Source organism: Ascaphus truei, chromosome 13, assembly GCF_040206685.1.
Source record: "Ascaphus truei isolate aAscTru1 chromosome 13, aAscTru1.hap1, whole genome shotgun sequence".
Taxonomy (NCBI): domain Eukaryota; kingdom Metazoa; phylum Chordata; class Amphibia; order Anura; family Ascaphidae; genus Ascaphus; species Ascaphus truei.
In genome coordinates, this window is record NC_134495.1 from 26,101,558 (window position 1) to 26,122,065 (window position 20,508).

The 20,508-nt window shown below is 39.6% G+C and overlaps 1 protein-coding gene across 1 annotated transcript; it reads left to right on the plus strand.

Annotated features, from left to right (window-relative positions):
• The first annotated feature begins 87 nt into the window (after positions 1-87).
• Positions 88-20,173, plus strand: LOC142464594 (olfactory receptor 6B2-like). Its single transcript, XM_075567967.1, has 6 exons — positions 88-162; positions 15,632-15,711; positions 16,523-16,628; positions 17,852-17,986; positions 19,026-19,112; positions 19,214-20,173. Exons 1-6 carry the CDS (start codon positions 88-90, stop codon positions 20,171-20,173), a joined length of 1,443 nt encoding a protein of 480 aa, XP_075424082.1.
• Positions 20,174-20,508: the final 335 nt, after the last annotated feature.

The window sequence follows — 20,508 nt, forward strand, 5'->3', positions numbered from 1 at the left end:
CAGTCCTGTATTTCTATAGACAATTGACCCTTGGCAAACCATAGCTGGACTATAATCTCACACCAACTCGGAGGTAGATTGTTGACAATGGTCCATGTGTCTACCAAATGCAGTTTTGGTTTAGTTCTTGATGCTGATCTAACATATGGGGAAGAATTACATGTTTGGTCAAATACTAGTTTACTCACTTTATTGCCTTCTCCAATTGCAGCTCTCATCTGACTATTGTATCTACGTACTTCAGTATACTGATGTTCTTGTTTTCAACAACACCATCAATCACAATGTTTTACAATGCAAACAAGGTCCTGTACTTGCTTATGATAGTATATTGTGGTAACCCCATTATCTACAGTCAGGAAGTTCCTGATTTTATTATCTTTAAACATATTTCTTACTGATTTTAAAATGCTTGGGTTGGGTTTGTATTTAATATGAAATAAATTGTGGGTGTACTATCTATTTAATTGTTGGAAAACATAAGGTTTATTGTTTTACTTGAGTAGTCAGTCCAGTTAGTGGGCCATCTCTGTATGCTGACTTTGTTAGGCAATGCTTACAGTGCCGCGACGGTGACTCGACGGTCAGGTGACGGTGGCTGGTAAATCAAATAGAGATGACTTCCAGCGATCGCGACCAATCCGTCGCGCCGTCACATCATGCTTACTATAAGCGCATGCGACGGCGGCAATGCATTTGTTTTGCTGCAACGTTGCGTCACTGTTACCGTCGCCGGCACTATAAGCGCAGCCTTAGGGATATGAGCTACGAAGTTACTAAGTTTTTGGGCAGGTTAACAAATGAGGATTTTATTTTAAAAATCAAAGTTCCTAATTATTAAACAAAATTTGAAATAAATTTTCAGCAAAGACATTATAATTCCATTTGGAAGATAAATTCCCCCTGGCAGCAATTTAGCAACGGTGACCATACTGTACATCACTAAACACACTGTCCTATCTGCCATTTTTTGGAATATAGGATTACCATTGTTTAATACATTTACTGAAACCCTTCCATTGGGTGGGAATTCTTTTTTTTCCATCTACATGTTTTCTATTTGCAGTGAACCAAGTTGTTTTTTTTTTATTGTGGAAAAATCTCAATTTAAAAAAAAATATTTGTTTAAAAATGTGTAACCCCCTTTGCATATATAATTTTATATTTTGATATAAATGTTTTGCTTTAGTAGTTAGAGGTTTCTGAACCCTGAAATATTTTAATATTTGAGAGTAAAATAATTTTTGGTTTTATTGTAGTTTGCTCTAATAAGGATTGCTGATTAAATGGGCGGAGTAAACAATTGTAATAGTGTGATACTACAAATGGGAGGAGTCCATGCCTGACTGTAGGCTTATGTACTTTACTAATTCAGGTTGTTTAATATGAGAGAAAAAAGAAAAAATTGTGACTATAGCGCTAAAGTGTCTAATACTAATCAGTGATATAACAAATAGTGACAATATTACACCCTTTACATAAAGGTTAGGCTGCCTGATAAATACTGCCTAGTACAGACAGAAACAGAATATGAACAAAAATAAACCTGGCGCCAAATAAATGTCCAAAATGGCAAGTCCTGTAATCCTCAGTAAAACTGCACGGGTACTCTCAAGCCATGGAACGAGAAAAAAGACAAACAGAACAAATCATAGCGTAACACTGCTGGGTAATGACAGTCTATGCTATACACAGAACATTAAACATTAAACAAACTCCTAGTGACAAAGCTAAAACTTATTTATTAAAATATATAATGAACTATGCCATTAAAAGTGGCTGCAAGGGGTTACTGAACAGCTGATCGTCCGGAGATGTAAAATCAAAACCCTACTCACGAGAAGCAGGGTAATATCAAGCGGTGGTGGTACAGTGTCACTGTCCAGGGGATGATGTCAGAACAGAGTTTCCACTCTGCAGCGCCGGCTCACTCGCCCGGATCTCCCTTCTATCACACACGGGGATATGTTGGTGTGGGAAACAGTCTCTCTGGGGCGCCCATGCTGGAAATGCATGTAGCTAATCCCCCTCCTTCTGCTCCTCGTCTCCGCCCGACTGTAGACGCGCACCCGCGCGCGTGTGCCCGTGTGCTTAAGGTGACACAAACTCCTCGACTTGCACGGATCTAACAGTGCTACTGCAAGCAGCTAATCAGGCAAACCTCTATGCAGACACAAGGGTGATAAATAACACCCACCCTACGTGTTTTGTAAAACGTATTTTACTTCCTCAGGGGCTACTAACATGATGCCCATGGCTACTATTAAATACACTTACCAATTACAAATTAATTAGTGGTTAAAGTGATATACACTCATTATAAGGCCATGTACATCTACCTGTCACTAACAAACTACAAGAAACAAACAATACATGACCCAACGTTACTGGAATGATACAAACAATACAAACACTACAAATGCAAATAAATGGCATAAAGGACATTCAAGCACCAACAGCAGTTACCATTATTATATTAACCTTTCATTCCAAGATCCTAAACGGACATGAATTAGCCTAGCCAGATAGTATAAAAATTAACCAAACATTTAATAACACCTTGTACAAAGAAGGGGAAAACATTTTAGAATTATAGTGCTTGTCCTACACCTTAAATTAATATTCTTCCATTCTATTAACAAAAAGTACTCCGATTCTCCAATATTCACTTTGTATTACCTTAGTTAATTAAAAAAGACCCCAATTCAAAATCAATATTAAGCCCATTTGGAGAAAGGGTTTTTAGTTCATATATCCAAAAGGCCTCCCGTCTAATGATGTTTAAATTTATCGCCACCTCTCCAATTCGGTGTGCATAACTCAATAGATTGACATATCAAGCCTTCAGGATTCTTATCATGGTGTATCAAAAAGTGATGTGATATGCTGTGTGTGGTCAAACCATTCCGAATATTGTAGACGTGTTCATAAATCCGTCTCTGGAAGGTTCGACTCGTGCGACCTACATATTGTAGGCCACACGAGCACTAAAGTAAGTAAATAATAAATTCAGACTTACATGTAATGAATGAATGAATTTTATAAACCTTGGCAGTCACATTGGATCTAAACTCTTTGCTACGCACACCGTACTTGCATGCTGTACATTTTACACAAGGTTTAAAACCTTTTGTGGCCTGGGTGTCCTTCCCTTTTCTATCTCCATTACCGAGGGGGCAGCTTGGGGCCAATTTGTTCTTAAAATTGTTAGCCTTTTTAAAGATAATAGAGGATCGTCGTGTCAAAATCTGCGATAATGTTGCATCTTGTAATAATATTGGCCAGTGTTTGGAAAAAATATTCCTAATCTTTGGGGCCATAGCATTATACTGGGTGACAAAGGAGACCTTATTGCGAGTTACTTGCTCATCCCCTTTCACTCTATATTCCAAAAGTTTGTTTCTATCCATTGCATGTACTGAGGTCAAAATTCCTTCTAGTTCATCTACCGGATAATTACGTTCAATAAATGTATTTTTAAGTTCGTCCGCCTATTTGGAAAAGACTCCAAACTGGAGCAATTTTGCCTCAGGCGGACAAACTGACCCTTTGGAATGTTACGGATCCATTGTGGGTTGTGATGACTATCCGCCAATAAATAATTATTGGCCTGTTCGGGGTTAAAGAATGTCTGTGTCTGGATCTGACCATCAACTGTGCTTATATTTAAGTCCAAAAAATAAATTTCTTTAGTGTCAAAATGGCCCATAAATAAGTTAGCTTTACTTGGTGCAAATCTTGTGCCCATGGCGGTGCCACAGACCTGTAAATAATACAGTAAATTAAAACAAAAATAATTGAGCGTCAGTATAAATCTAATCCCCTCCAACAGAAACATTTTGAGAACAGATGACATAGTGTGTTCATTCTCTAGAACCTCTTGTATAGCCTGACATCCCAATTGCTGATCAATTATGGTGTAGAGGGATGTAACATCTCCTGTCACCCACACATAATTAGACTTCCATTCGACATCACGCAGGATTTGTAAAACATGTTTTGTGTCCCGTAATTGTGATCTAAGTTTAACTACTAGTGGCTGTAAATGATAGTCAATAAATTGAGATAAATTAGATGTGAGTGATTGGATACCTGAAATAATAGGACGACCTGGTGGTTCTTGAAGACATTTGTGTATTTTAGGAATAAAGTAAAATAGTGGTAAACGTGGGTGTGAAATATTAAAAAAATCATGTTTATCCTGTGTGATGGCTTTACTGGCAAGCCCATTGTCCAACAGGATCATCAATTCTGAATGTTATTAATACCATTTTGTCCATCACTACCACTCCCCCCCTTATCAGCTGGTTTAATAACAATCGACTCATTGCTTGCTAATGCTTCCAAAGATGATTTTTCTTTCAAATTAAGATTATCATATTTGATTTTGAAAGCACGACTCGACTGTTCCAAATCATGTTCTGTGTATAGCATAGACTGTCATTATCCAGCAGTGTTACGCTATGATTTGTTCTGTTTGTCTTTTTTCTCGTTCCATGGCTTGAAAGTACCCGTGCAGTTTTACTGAGGATTACAGAACTTGCCATTTTGGACATTTATTTGGCGCCAGGTTTATTTTTGTTCACATTCGGTTTAATATGAGACACTATATAGTTGATCCACAGAATTGATATATAACTTTATTTTTTTTAAAACATTTAATGGTTTATTCCCTAAGTTGGACACAGAGACTCCTTACATTTATAGTTTATTTCTATATTTTTGGTTTTAGATGTTTCAGATTATATGAGATTTTGCTTTATGGTTATTGATTTTTATCAAGGAATATATTTGTTTATTTTATCGAAGATTGCATATAATGATTTGACCAATCCGATCATTCGGAACGAAATATAAAAATGAGATGTCTAATAGGACCTACCCCTGATGATGTGGAATGGATCCACGAAATGCGTAGTGCATTGTGGAACATTTGTTCCTTGAACTCTTATTTCACTTTGGAGACTCTGTCCTGGATTATCCACACCAGCGGTGGAACGTTTGCAGATTTGAATTTACATACTCTGATCTAAGCGAACGGTTGGAACGCTCCCCCTGTTGTGCTGAGCACCACTTTTGGAAGCGCCTGACTGAACTCGTACTGGAGGGACACGGATCAACACTGTAGTCATGATTGTGGTGATATAACCTTAAAGAATTGCTTTGCTGTAAGGCATTACTGTTTTTCCTGCTTTTTATGCATATTCAGTAAAAATGTGTGTCCCTCTTCTTTCCGTGATACTATACACAAAGTGATGTGTACGATGTAAATGAGACTCATCGATGGTGATTAATAAAGTTGTAGTTTTGTATGAATAAAGTTCCTTCCTGGCGCCATTCATCGCCATACCAATGACCAGCCTGCACGAATCCAGCACCCTGACAAGGTAACCAAAGGTAAACAAGCACATTTAAGAGACATTTGATATAAACTCCCTGGGAGCCCAGGCAGGGAGGGTTCCACTTTTTAAAATTCTTTTAGAGTTTAAACATTTTATTTAAATTTAATAAAAATAAAAATTGAACCGATCCCCCCAGTAAATAAAAACAAATTAACAAACGTGAGGGTTGGCTTATATTTAGTTCCCATTTGAAAATGTGTTCTGAAGTTTGATTCGGCTTTCAAAAAAAATAATTCTTATACAATACTGTACATCAAAAACAAAGCAAATGCCCCCAAAACACCTTTCTTTGCATTGCTACTGCAATTTCCTCATTGTATATACATACAGCCGCGGCCCCTTTTATTCTCCAACATCACCGCATTTTTCCGGGATTTTTTGTGGAATGTCAAGCACTTCACCGCACTTCACCACGTTCATGCCGCATTCTGACCGCATTCATACCACATTCATGTTGCATTTACAATAATGTATCAATTTAGGTTTTTCATATTAAAGAAAGACAAGCACCAGTTTCTGGCCTGGTTATTGTCCAGAGAGTCTCGCCATGAGTGCACAACTGCAGCCCATGTTCCAAAAACCCGACAGAACGTACGCTTATTTAATATGGGCCGCGATTTATGCAACAGATGATAAGATGGCAACAGTTGTTCAAATTTATCATTATTTTATCGAAAACTATGACTTTTACAAATTTTCACCAGATCCTCATGTGTGGAAGCGTGCAATAAGGAAAAGGTTATGTAGCGATCCATGTTTTTTTCGTATTGATCCTGATTTTATTGGAGGGTATTGGTGTGTATCGCCGGGTTTTTCCCGTATCTATGATCATGCAGACGGCAAAAGGCGAAAGGTCGTGTTAAAACCAAGTAAGCAACGTCAGTCGCTGGCAAGCAATGTGCCGGCTTCCAATAACAGTCCGACCGTCAGTGACAACCCTTGCTGTCTGTCCACGCACGGATACCTGCAGCCTGAGCCGGATTTCGCGTACAGTTTCGAGCAAGCTTGCATGTACCTAAGCGAATTCCAGCCTCATCAGCTGACTACAGGTGTAGTAGTCCCGCTGTCACCTATCATCGACGTGTATGATCAAGAATACGGGACTGGCAGTGGCTCGGCGCCAGCTGATTGGGAAAGTCTATGGTGAGTAATGTTGCCGTATTTTATTCTGTTTTTTTATTTTGAAAATATCAATATCAATGCGATTCAAAAGTCAAGCGATTCTCCTGTAAGCAATATCATTGTCTGAGCGGCTTCTACAGTAGATACTGCACAATTGGTGGAAAGCTAGGCGCATGCGCATTGGAACCTTCTTGAAACACATATGCATCTTCATCACATCGATGGTAGGCACATGCGCATGTGAACAGGAGACGCCCCCCGAGAAAATTATTGATGGGACTGTGGGAACTTCTTTAGGGGACTGACCATTACAGTAAAACTTTTACTTTTGTTTTTCCTCAGAAAAGAAAACTTTGTCATCTCATGTGGAAAACGGCAAATGGAGGGATTTCGATGGATAATATTGCTTTGTGTAACATTGCACATTGCTGAATCGAATTTAAAAAACCACGTACCGGAGTCTACAGTTTAGTTGCCATTGTTATTGATTAGGATAGAATAACTTAAACAGTATGCTGATGTTTTCAGACTGTACTGTATACAATACTTTTTTTATATATACTGTATAATAAACCCGAGAAAATAAAAAGTATGCATTTATTCTACATGTATTCCAGTACATATGTGTATTCTATACCCGTACAGCATGTATTGTTTTAATACTCTTGTGATGTACAGTACTGAGCATGCCTACAGTATACAGTACAGTATGCCTGGACAGTACTGTACATTCTAGAAACACTGTATTTTGTTACAGTATAAAAGGAGACAATGGAACAATTTAAAACAAATCAACATTTTCTTTTATTGGTGGAGTAAGTACAAAAACATTTATTTACAAATACTGTGCAATGTAAAAACATTTTAAGTGTACAGCAATTCAAAACATCAACAGGTGTATGGTTTACTGCTAGTGAAAACATTTATGCACAGAAAGTCAAAACATTTACAGTCAGTCAGTATGGTTTACAGTCACATGGTGTTATTAAAAAAAATTCTTTATTTATGAAATTTAAAAAACGCAACATCTCCTTTATTAAAGTACAGAAAGTGAAAACATTTACAGTAGGATGGTGTACAGAACAGTCAGTCAGGCCTGCACAACTCCAGTCCTCGAGGGCCGCAAACAGGCCCGGTTTTCAGGATAACCTTGAAAACCGGGCCTGTTTGCGGCCCTAATGGACTGGAATTGTGCAGGTCCTGTGTGTACAGTAAGTAAAAACATTTCTTTATTAATACAAGTTAAAACACGCAACATTCCCTTTATTAAAGTACAGAAAGTCAAAACATTTACAAAAATATTTACAAAAAATAAACAACAGTTGAACAGTCACGCAAATGCGATACCCACCAGATTGTCCTTCCAGGGCCGATGCCTTGTATGGCGCAAAATGCCATTAATCGAGTCTCGAACGCTTTTCATTAAAGGATCTGTAATTGAAAAATAGCGCTGCAATTCCTCCACAATAGTCCTTAAATTTTCAGGAAGCGCCCTTTTTTCGTGATTTCCTTCGTAGTTCACTTTGTAGGCCCACCTGCAGTACACCAAGTAGGACACGTGGTGCTTAAAAATTAACATGGCAAACTTGTGGGGTAAACCAGCACTCATCACCCTATACTTCTCCCTGAGTGCCGGTTGCAGCTCGCGTAGGATGATGTCGGGCACCGTATCGATGCAAGCGTATGTAGGTTGGGTTCTGGGAGCGGGTGTTCTTCTGTGAGCGGGTGTGCTTGTGGCGGCGGGCAAGGGTAGGTTGTCTGGGAGGAAGATTTCCTCCTGTCTTAGTCGCCGTATTGTCTCCTGGCGTGGTCTTGATGGGGTTGTCATGTTATCCTCCTCCTCAACGGCATACATGTACACAAAATATTCTGGTGGAGGGGGTGTGCTTGGTGTTGGAAGGTGGTCGAAGGTCCCATTCATCACATCCATGCCAACCTCCTGCTCCGGCGTCGGGGATACAGGGACATGAACACCGAGCAAATTATGTATCCCCACTATGTCAGTCTCTATTGTCTCCATCCGTCGATCCATTTCTCCAACCGTTGATCCATCTTCTGCATCCGTTGATCCATATTTAGCATGGTCTCCAGAAGCAGATCTATCTTTACCAGCACAGTAGAGTTCCCGGGGAGATCCACACTTAACCCATTCAGCATGCAGTCTAAAGAGCTGGTTCTTGTGCATGGCGTGCTGTGGACATCAGGGTGGATGGGTGCTACGGAGGATGAGATGGGGGTTCCATGGAGAGAAGCGGCAGCGTCACCGAAGAAGGATGGAGGAGGTGACCTGTGGATTTCCGGGAGAGGAGAAGCAGCAGCATCGTCGAAGAGGGATGGAGAAAGTGACCTGTGGATTTCCGGGCGAGAAGCGGCAGAGTCGCCTAAGCGTAATGGAGAAAGTGACCCGTGGATTTCAGGGGCACCAGCGGCAGCGTCGTCGAAGAGCAGTGGCGAAGATGCCATGAGGGTTCCCGGTAGAGCGGCGGCAGCGTCGTTGACGAGTAGTGGAGAAGATGGGCTGCAAATTTCCGGGAGAGCGGCTGCAGAGTCATCGAAGTGTATTGGAGGAAGTGGTCTGCGGGTTCGATGGGTTGGCTGCCATTTGTTTTGCGTTGAGTGTACATCACCGTATTTCTTCTTGACATAATAAGGCTTACGTGTTTTAAAACCCTTAGTCTTTGGGGTCAGCAGAAGGTTTTCTTTATTAGCCTTAGCCTGTCGCTTTGGCCTTGGCTTGGAAAAGGCTGCCGCCTTTCGCTTTTTCTGTGTGACAGGCACGGCAGAGGCGAATGGCTTCCTGCGTCCGTAGAATCGGGGTGGATCCATGGAAGCAGATGACACAATGCAGTATCTGGACAAGGGCAAGTTCAGATACAGATCATCGAGTGGGAGGCTATGCAAAGTGTGTAACCTTTTATGCATGGCGACGAGGTACAGGTGTTGAAAGTGGGCGTACTGTAATGTGAGTCATTAACGTATAAATACACCATCCATTTTGTGGATTCACTGCACATTGAATACACATCGACTAAAAATCGAATATACATTCTTGTGTTTGTATTTCTTTCTACTTGCAGCAATGCCTGTTAAAAAGATTTCAAAGGATCTCAGCATGAGAATTAAGGAGATGTACAAAAGCGGACACCGAATTGCAGATATCCAACGCTGGTTAGCTGCTTCTGGCCTCGTTGTGCCATCAACCACCGTGTGCTATCATGCACACGGAAAAACCAAACAACACACGAGGACACCAACGATAACTAACGCGTAAGTATATTTATATAACTATATAATACAGTATATATTGTTTATATTGCTGCATATTAATAGAACAATATATTGTGTAGATCTCTCTAATTTTAAAGTTATTTCGGTATATTTATATAACTACAGTATATATATTGTTTACATTGCTGCATATTAATAGAACAATATATTGTGTACATCGTTCTAATTTTATAGTTATTTCGGTATATTTATATAACTACAGTATATATATATATTGTTTATATTGCTGCATATTAATAGAACAATATATTGTGTAGATCTATCTCATTGTATACTATTTTTACTGCAAATGATGTGCTGTGCTTGTGGCCTACCGCACTGTAATTTACCGGATTGTTGTTTTTCTATACATTGTAGGGAGACAGCTCTTCTGGTCGACAAAATAAGTGAAGAGAAGGATGAGAAGAGTGCATTAAGGGCCAAATGCACTCTGCAGCAAAATCACAGTCTCACTGTATCCGAGACCAGCATAAAGAAGATGAGACGCAGAATTGGATGGAAATATGGACGTGTGAGGTTAGTACTGGACAGTACAGGAGGTAAAAGTGTTGTTTAAGAAACTGTACTGTACCTCTAAAATTATTTATTCCTTGTCATTACAGAGCGTTTCCTATGATAAGGGATGTTAACAAAATCAAGAGAGTGGTCCAGGCCCAGGCATGGATCGACAGTGGAGAAACTTTCCAGGATTGCATCTTCACAGTCGAGTCTACTGTTTCGCTGGAGAGATTTGCCACCTTTGCATTTCACAAAAAAGGTCGCATATCTATGAAGCCGCATCCAAAACACCCAGTGAAGATGCATGTGGGGGGTGCCATCTCTAGGCGTGGACCAGGATGCATCATCATCTTTGAAGGTACAGTAAAATGTATGTCACACGCTTTTGCCTTACGCACTGTACTGTACTAGTGTGCAGTTTTTTAAGCACTTTTCTTTTCTTGTTATAGGAATCATGAATAAAGCTTTCTTCCAAGAGAAAATTGTGCCTGAGATTGTGGAATACATCACACGTGAGTTCCGAAGCACACCGCGTCAATAGCGCATATCCTTGAGCGCGGTATCAACTGGGTGAAGTCGCCAGCGGAGTAAGTCCGGTAACCGTGTCTCATTTTTTCCCACTGTTTTTACTGTGTACTGTATCTCTTAAACGATTTGTCCTTTTTTTCCCCCTCCAATGACAGATCGCCAGACTTCAATCCTATCGAAATGGTCTGGCATCAGCTGAAGGACCATATCCGAAAAGTCGTGAAACCCTCCAAAAAGGATGAGATGGCGCAAGGCATAATGAGTTTTTGGAACGATGTACTCACCGTGGAATTATGCAATAAATATATAGACCATATTGCGACTGTGTTGCCCATTGTGATCGAGCGTAATGGGCAAGCATCAGGAAGGTAGTATGGTATAGTACTGTACTGTAGTATTGTAAGTACAGTATGATACAGGTAAGTATGGCACAGATTTTGTCTTTCCTAGTAGTCAGAGTATACAGTGGTTCCAGTATAGACTAGTTTGACAGTACTAACTGCATACTGTAGTCCAATATGGAGTAGCTATACAGTACACAATGCCATAATACAGTATGCACCTACTGTAACTGCGCAATTTTTTTCTTTCCAGAGAGAGCAGCACCAGCCATCTGTTTACAAAGTATTTAACAGTAGTCACAGTATACAGTAGTTCCAGTAAAGACTAGTTTGACAGTACTACTCAGCACACAATGCCATAATACAGTATGCACATATCTGCACTAATTTTTTGTTTTCTTGTCTTTTCAGAAAAAAAGGCTGGACTGGGGGGGAGGGGGGTATCGTATAAAGTCTGTGAACTGTTTGTACAGTTAAGTGTACAGTATCTAAACTGCAGTCATGATGTACAAAAAACCTCTCCTCTCTCAATGTACACAGAATGAGAAAGAAGATAAAGACGGAAAAAATTATATTACTATATATATATATATTATTATATATTATATATTATTAATTAATATTATTATCAATGTGCATTATTCATGATTATCCACCGGCCCTCAATAATTTCCATCTGACAGAAGAACTTAATAAAGACTGCATTTTGTATTATTCATGATTATTTTTATATTGTTTTTTTTTGTTCCTGATAAAATAAAATAAATATTTATTTACATTCATGATAATCATAATCATTGACAACAACCCCCCGCCCCCCCCACCTACACCAAAGAAAAAGAAAGAATGACAAAAAGTGGTAATTTACTGCATCAACAACATAAATCAGATAATGGTTATTTTAACTCAATTCTCACAGTGCTGTGCAAATCAGATTTACATATCAAATTCGAGAAGGGATTTTCAAAAGCGTTACCGTAAACAAAGCCTCAAAGGGTTGGGGGGGGGGTTATGAGTCATGCGCAGTAATCATCAACTAGCTCCCATCCCAAAGAGGATTACACGCAGGCGCAGCAGAGAGGTGATGCTCAGCTGTGGACTGATAAAAAACACAATGACAAGCTTCGAAACTGAATGACTCTGTAGAGGTGTCTGTCGATAAGAGTTTCAAATCCTTGAGCGAGCCTTGTGTGTGTGAGTGGGGGAGGGGAGTACAGGGTACAGCTGCATGAAGGATTAGCTCTACTGCAGTTCAAAGAAATGACATAATTTCAAAAGGCAGGTCATCATAATAATTTGATCCCTACACCCCCAAATACAGTACATAAAAAGCACACAAATCAACCATGTGCAGTCAAAAGCACAGGGTCGCAGTCAAAAGCTACAGCACAGATTGAATATCGTAATATCAAGTTGGTCTAGGCAGGTTTGTGGAGAAAATAAAAATAAAAAATGAGGGGAAAATGAAATATATATTTTTTTTGGTCACAGGTGTTGAAATTGGGCATACTCTAATGTGAGTCATTAATGTATAAATACACCATCCATTTTGTGGATTCACTGCACATTTAAGGAGATGTACATGAGTGGACACCGAATTGCAGATATCCAACGCTGGTTAGCTGCTTCTGGCATCGTTGTGCCATCAACCACCGTGTGCTACAGCACAGATTGAATATCGTAATATCAAGTTGGTCTAGGCAGGTTTGTGGCGAAAATAAAAAATGAGGAGAAAAAAAATATATATTTTTTTTTTGGGTCACTCACTCTTGAACGTCGCAAGCAAGCAGTGGTGAATTTACAGGCGCATGCACAGTAATCATCAGCTATCAAGCAGGAATGTGATTGAAACCAGAAAGACACACATTCAAAAGAATGGTGTGAGAGAGGTGTACTGCACTGTGGATAAGATAATGTTACGGTTGTGCTCGCCACAAACCTGGGTCGGACCGCGTGGCTGAGGTGGGGTTGTAAAAGCACCGACCTTAGACCGCGCAGGCTGATCCAGATTGCGCAGTTCGTAGTCGTACGTAGCAGGGTCAGGACTGGAGAAGGCAGCATCGTCAGTGGATAAGCCAGGGTCAGGACTGGAGACATCAGGGTAAATGTTATTCAAGCAGGAGTTCGGCAACAGGTAGTCAGGAGTTCCCCGCTTCAGCTTAGGAGCAGAGTGGACTCTGCGCATGCGGCGACCATGGCCCATGGTATTGGTCTCAGGAAGTGATAGGTAGACCGGAGTGGGCACACCGTCAGGCAGCAGTAGTAGATCAGTGCTTCAGCGCAAGAGTCCTGAGCGGGCTGGAGAATCCTCCGCTTCAGCGCAGGAACCAGGACACGGCCTCTGCAATAGAGAATGAGCAGCAGGCCCCAGGAACCAGAGAGCTGAAGACAATACTGGGGAAACCTCCGCTTCAGCACAGGAGACAGGAACAGACCGCTGCGGGACACTAGCTGCCGGTTTCAGGAAACAAGGAGCTGAAGTAAACAAGGAGAGTACTCCGCTTCTGCACAGGAGACAGGAACAGACCGCTGCGTGAGACTAGCAGCCGGTCTCAGGAAACAAGGAGCTGAAGTAAACAAGGAGAGTACTCCGCTTCAGCACAGGAGACAGGAACTGACCGCTGCGTGAGACTAGCAGCCAGTCTCAGGAAACAGGGAGCTGAAGTCAACAAGGAGAGTACTCCGCTTCAGCACAGAAGACAGGAACAGAACTCTGTGTGAACTAGGGAATAGAACTAGAGAGATTAGTACACAACAGAGCCAAGCCTTCGGGCTTGTGGCAGAACACTTGTGACATCCAGGAAGGACTATGCTCGGCAGGGGAGGATTGTGGGGATGCAGTACTGAAAGGCCAGCGGGTCAATCCCCGGAAGTGGGTGTGAAGGCACTGCTCCAATGAGTGAATACAAGGCTAGGTTGCAGTGATAGGTTGCACAGCTGCAGTAGATACCAGAGGGAGTGTTCCAGGACTGCACAGGTCTGTGAGGCAAGGTAAGCAGTAAACTGAGGTGTGGATTCCTTACAGATAAGAAGTTGAAATACTGCAGTGCAGTAAATTATCCTGTGTGTGGGGGGGCGAGCGAGGGGAGAGCGCTGTATATGCCGATATGTGATACTGTTACAGCACACTCCTATGCGTTTCAACAATTTTCAAATGAGACACACAGCACTGCAAATGCATGTATAAATATGCAAATTTACAATTACTGCGCGCACACGCAGACTGTGTACTGACGTAGGTTGAAGTGCTAAAGTATTATACTTCGAAGACAACACCTCGTGAACGCCCCCCTGAGTTTTTAGACGGTATTGCAGTATTGCACACAGCGATAATAAAATGCTAATACATTACGAGCGGTAAAATACCGCAATACACTCCGGACAAAAAAAAACATACTGCATCTGCCCGCGGTTATCAGAATTGTGCCGCTACGGCCGCACGAGGCTAAAGGCGACGCCACTGTACAGTATAAAAGTAACTTCATTGTAGAACAGATTTTCACATACAGTATCAGGGGCTTATTTATCCAAATAGTAAATATTTCTCTAGACACAGAACATACTCAAATGTTATAACTTGAAATGCAATAAACAGTACAGTATTTGACAGAAATGATCCAGAGTTCACAACAGCAATGAAATGTGTATATCACTATCTTTTTAATCACACAAAAATTTGCCAGAGCCCCTGTTAACAGTAACCAGTGGGATTATTTGAAAGATCATTATTTTCAGAAGGCAATTAATCTGTTTTGAAAATACTAAATTCTCTATGGACACCGATTAGAAATAGTTAATGATGAACACTTTACCTGAGATATAAATACAGTCTACGTGACAGAAATATCTGGTAGCTTCCCATGTCTTGGAAGTATGGGACATAATGGCTTACAAGTATTGACTTTTAACTGAAACAGTTTGAAAGAAGTGTTGTGGACAGAGGTATACATACATGTTCCAGCCCAGTGATGATTCAGGTACTGCATCTTGTTATTTCTGCATTATATCTACACATAGCTGGCATTATACAGAGCACTAAAGGAGATTTAAATAATATCATACAGACGGGTCCCATGCTTCTTAGCTACTGTGACCAGAAATCTTCAGTAACCCGCACTCTATAGAATGAATGTGTTTTTCTCTGACGTACTGTACATGAATACTAGAGATGTATTAAAGCAAAGCCTGTAGCCAAGAACGTATGCAGTCTTTTAATTGTAATGTCTATCCCTTGTTTTGCTCAGCTTCACATAAAAAACTCTGCCCTTTTACTCTGGCGCGTGTAACAATTAATTTTCTTCCTTTCCATCCTGACATTTTTGGACTATAGGATCAACCATTTTTAAAATTAATTTAGTGTAGAAAATATATAGAAATATATGGGGATGTGAATAGAAAGAATACGAGTCTTTTGTTCTGTTTTTTTCTATTTACATTTTTTCCCGTTTGCAGTCGACTAAAAGTAACTTAAAAAAAGTTATGGCCCGTACCAGACTTAAAAAGAAACATTTGACATGGTGGAAAAAGCAATTGTAACCATATTTTAGAGAGATTTATGCAATATTTATGCTAAGTAAAAAGGGAGAGAGGCTTCTTGAAATAAATCCCTTTTTTAGTTAATTAGACAATGGAACTACAAGTTTGTCAGTAGTGGTACTCTGAGGTTGTAAATAGAAAGGTACAGCAGCAGTACTAAGTACTCCCTAGTAGTATCACTGTGTGTCCACTATGTACATTTCTACTTATATTTGTCAGATTTTTCTTTAAATTATTAAACAAAAGGTTAATCTATAGTCCAATGTTATGTAACGTGTTAGTTTCTGTAGCAATAGCAATGCAGTTTAAGTGACATTAATACTGTACATAGCTAAATATCACATATATTAAATGTGTATTCTAATACAGTACATTGTGCACCTATTGTTTTCATTGTTCTCTCTTTAATCTGTGGCCAAACACCTTTGAATTTCATATACTGTAGATCTTCCTGGCTATCAACTCACATCAGATTTATGAACACTTTTTTAGTTTTACGATTGACCCGGATTTAAATATAAAAGGGTACACTGTGCCCAAGCACACGTTTCTTTCCATTGATACTGTACATAGATTTCTACATGTATTCAAATAAATCCACTAATCCCCCATATACAAAGAGTAACAATTTGAATGGCTTATGAATTCAGAGATGCATTCATGAGATGTGCTGGTGGTGTGACCACTTTAGCTAAAATAGAAAAACCACCTTATATATATTATTAAAGAGACAACCCTAAGAAATGTCTTTGAATTTTTATGCATGGCGCACTCACGTAAAACATGATACTTGTTACCGGTGATCAGCAATGGTGGTCCTGCAACAAAGTGGATCCCACCGTCAGTCTACAAGAGTCAAGAAGTTGGCACTCAAGTAGTCATTGTAGAAAATGATCAAAAAGATTTATTGATGGTACTGTAGTTCGACGTTTCGGTCCGCTTGTGAGCCTTGTTTGAGAAAGAACCGTAAGTGGACCAAGATGCTGATCTACCATCAATAAATCTTTTTGATATTTTTCTATAAAGACCCCTTGAGTGCCAACCTCTTTACTCTTTTGATTTTTTTTATGAGCAGCATCTGATTTTCAGCCTTTTGTTACTGGTAAGCAACAGTGTACAATAAATAGTTGGATAAGAAATATTTATGTCTTGGGGTATCCTTTAATTAAGCTATAATTCTTTTTTTTAGATATATTGTACTCATTTTACATCTGAAGAACAATCAATTGCTCAAGCGAATTACAGTAATGTAGCAAAGGTTATTGCCACTGCTGGCATGTTATGGTGGGATATTCTGTGATATTCTGTGTTATCACTGTCATTGAATCCTATGGAAAATCTGTGATATAACAGTCACTATTATCAGCGAAGGTAATAACCTTTGCTACACCTGCACAAACAAAGAAGCACAATAGGAACAAACTAAGATACAGTACATATGTACAAATGTAAAACTACTGTAGCGTAATTCTAGCACAGAAATGTTTCTCCAGGCATACTGTCTGAATAGAAAAAACCCTATTGATTTCAATAGGATGTTTCCCTTTTATACATACAGTACATATGGTTTTCTGCCCCATAGTTGCACTTATGTTTTACATATATATATATAGTATATTATTTGATATATATATTAGAACACAGGGACTACCGCATGCACGCCAAAAGTATAATGGTACCCCAAAACTGACAAGTGATACTGAATAAATCAAGAAAGTCAGCGGTGCTCCAGGGATGGGAAATGTATGAAGCAACAAAAAAGAATCACAAAAGGGAGCACACGGGTATAACCAGAAATATAACAACATTTATTGAATTATAAAAACTGAGGGAGAATATTAAAAAGAGGTGGGGGGATCCTTAATACTATCACAGTGGACAACAGCACAAGTGCAGATAAATTACTGATTCACCTGGGATGACATAAACTCAGTTGAGAGGATAAGTAATAAACAAAGTGGTGAAAGTATAAACATCAGACAGCTAATTGGAATAGTAGTATCTCCAGCTGTGTCAAAGATGCATGTATACTGCACATAACACACAAGTGAGTGGGCCCACTACACACTGGGTGAAAGATGAGAACATACAAAGCAGATGGATATGATGATGTGTTGTGGCACGCTTATGTTATAGGATAAAGGAATCAGTCCTGATGCAAAGTTCACATGGAAAGCGGCACACAATCAGTATGAAAAACAGTCCATGAATCAGCAATTGTTAGTCCAAAACACGGCAATGAGTAATCCCATATACATCACCCAGATGAAGGTAAGTAAGGATGGTGCATGAAGTCCAAATCACTGGAAAAAAGGGGTGTCCCCCCCCACCACGCTCCCACTCCTTGGAGTGATGTATATGGGATTACTCATTGTCGGGTTTTGGACTAACAATTGCTGATTCATGGACTGTTTTTCATACTGATTGTGTGCCGCTTTCCATGTGAACTTTGCATCAGGACTGATTCCTTTATCCTATAACATAAGCGTGCCACAACATATCATCATATCCATCTGCTTTGTATGTTCTCATCTTTCACCCAGTGTGTAGGGGGCCCACTCACTTGTGTGTTATGTCCAGTATACATGCATCTTTGACACAGCTGGAGATACTACTATCCCAATTAGCTGTCTGATGTTTATACTTTCACCACTTTGTTTATTACTTATCCTCTCAACTGAGTTTATGTCATCCCAGGTGAATCAGTAATTTATCTGCACTTGTGCTGTTGTCCACTGTGATAGTATTAAGGATCCCCCCACCTCTTTTTAATATTCTCCCTCAGTTTTTATAATTCAATACATTTTGTTATATTTCTGGTTATACCCGTGTGCTCCCTTTTGGGATTCTTTTTTGTTGCTTTATATATATATATATATATATATATATATATATATATATATAAATAAATGGGCAGAAGGCACACTGTACACTTAAATAAACCGATGCTTGTCCCATATGCACATAAAGACAAATATGTTACCAGACGTGAATCCGGAGATCAGAGACAGCACACAGCCACGTAAATGAAAGAGTTTTCATTTACCTGGCTGTGTGCTGTCTCTGTTCTCCGGATTCACATCTGGTAACATTTTTGTCTATATATATATATATATATATATATATATATATACACACACACACACACACACACACACACACACACACACACACACACACACAAACACACACACACACACACACAATGCCCCTACGGTTTTTAGACGTGCTGGTCAGACTCTGTACTGCAGCCCAATTACACTGCTGATTTAGGATTTTGTATGAAATGATATTCCCTTATATCTTCAAGCTGTGGGTAGAGATTAAGCAGTATTTCCCAGTAAACCTCAAGTATTCAGAAAAGCAAAAGTCAACTTGGCTTTCTGGCAAATGTACAGTATGTTTTTTTTTCTGTGGACATAACTAATTGACCATTCAATAACTGTAAAAACTGAAACTGTATTTTAAACAATTTTTTATTGCTGTTCCATTTTCTAGGTTACCAAAGAACCCAACGTTCTGTACTTTGGAAACAAGACATTCATCACAGAGTTCTGGATCCTGGGATTTCAAACCCTTTATGCCATCCGGATATTAATATTTTTTCTATTCTTCATTATTTATATCATGATACTAGCAGGGAATCTCCTGATCATTGTATTGGTGTCAATGAGCAACCGCCTTCACTCTCCCATGTACGTGTTCCTCAGCAATCTGTCCTTATCTGAAATATTCTTTACCACATGTATTATACCCAACATGCTATATGTCATTGTGGCTGGTGGGGGAACTATGTCTGTTGTTGGCTGTTTCACCCAGTTCTATGCATTTGGTTCCTTAATATCGACAGAGTGTTTCCTGCTTGCAGTCATGTCCTATGATCGGTATTTGGCCATCTGTAACCCATTGCGTTACAATTCTCTTATGGACCATACACTTTGTTTCCAATTAGCTTTTTGGTCTTGGGTGCTTGGTTTTCTTTTGTCAGTGATAACAATGGTGTTTATTAGTGATATATACTTCTGTGGATCCAACATTATTGACCATTTTCTCTGTGACCTTGCACCACTTCTGAAATTGGCATGCTCAGACACCTCCAAAGCAGAATTGGAAGTCTTTGTGTTGTCATTTTCGATAATCATCTTTCCCTTCACATTCATAGTTTTGACGTATATAAGTATCATCCGCACCATTCTTTTGATTCCCTCAATCACAGGGAGACAGAAAGCCTTTTCCACTTGTAGCTCTCATCTGACTGTTGTCTCTATATATTATGGGACACTGATGTTCATGTATTCAGCACCATCAATCAATATGTTTCCCAATGCAAACAAGGTCATGTCCCTACTATACATTGTGGTAACCCCATTATGTAACCCCATCATCTACAGTCTGAGAAACCAGGAAATCAAGGGGGCACTGCAAAGGGTTATCATCTTTAAACATTTTTATTATTGATGGGTGAGGCATTCTGTATCAATACCATATGAACAGCGTTATTACAGTATCAACCATCCTTAATCCATTATAGAAAATGTTTGGACTGTTTGGATTAAACAACATACATTGTGGGTGTACAGTGTGCTGTAATTGTACTTCTGTAAAAAAAAAATGGTTTATTGACTTGTAAAATATTGCAGAAACAGTATGAATGGCCAATCTTGCTCAATGTAATCATGGCACTTTACTCCAGTCCTAGTTTTCTAATTCTGATCCGTGCCTTCTGGTTTATAACAGTCCTGTATTTCTATAGACAATTGACCCTTGGCAAACCATAGCTGGGCTATAATCTC

Excerpts from the sequence above, each read along its gene's own strand:
- LOC142464594 (XM_075567967.1), top strand. The coding sequence starts at position 88 with ATGGTCCATGTGTCTACCAAATGCAGTTTTGGTTTAGTTCTTGATGCT. Across the intron at positions 15,712-16,522 it reads ACATGGTGGAAAAAGCAATT|CAATGGTGGTCCTGCAACAA; the intron begins GTAACCATATTT and ends ACCGGTGATCAG. Across the intron at positions 19,113-19,213 it reads GGCTTTCTGGCAAATGTACA|GTTACCAAAGAACCCAACGT; the intron begins GTATGTTTTTTT and ends TCCATTTTCTAG.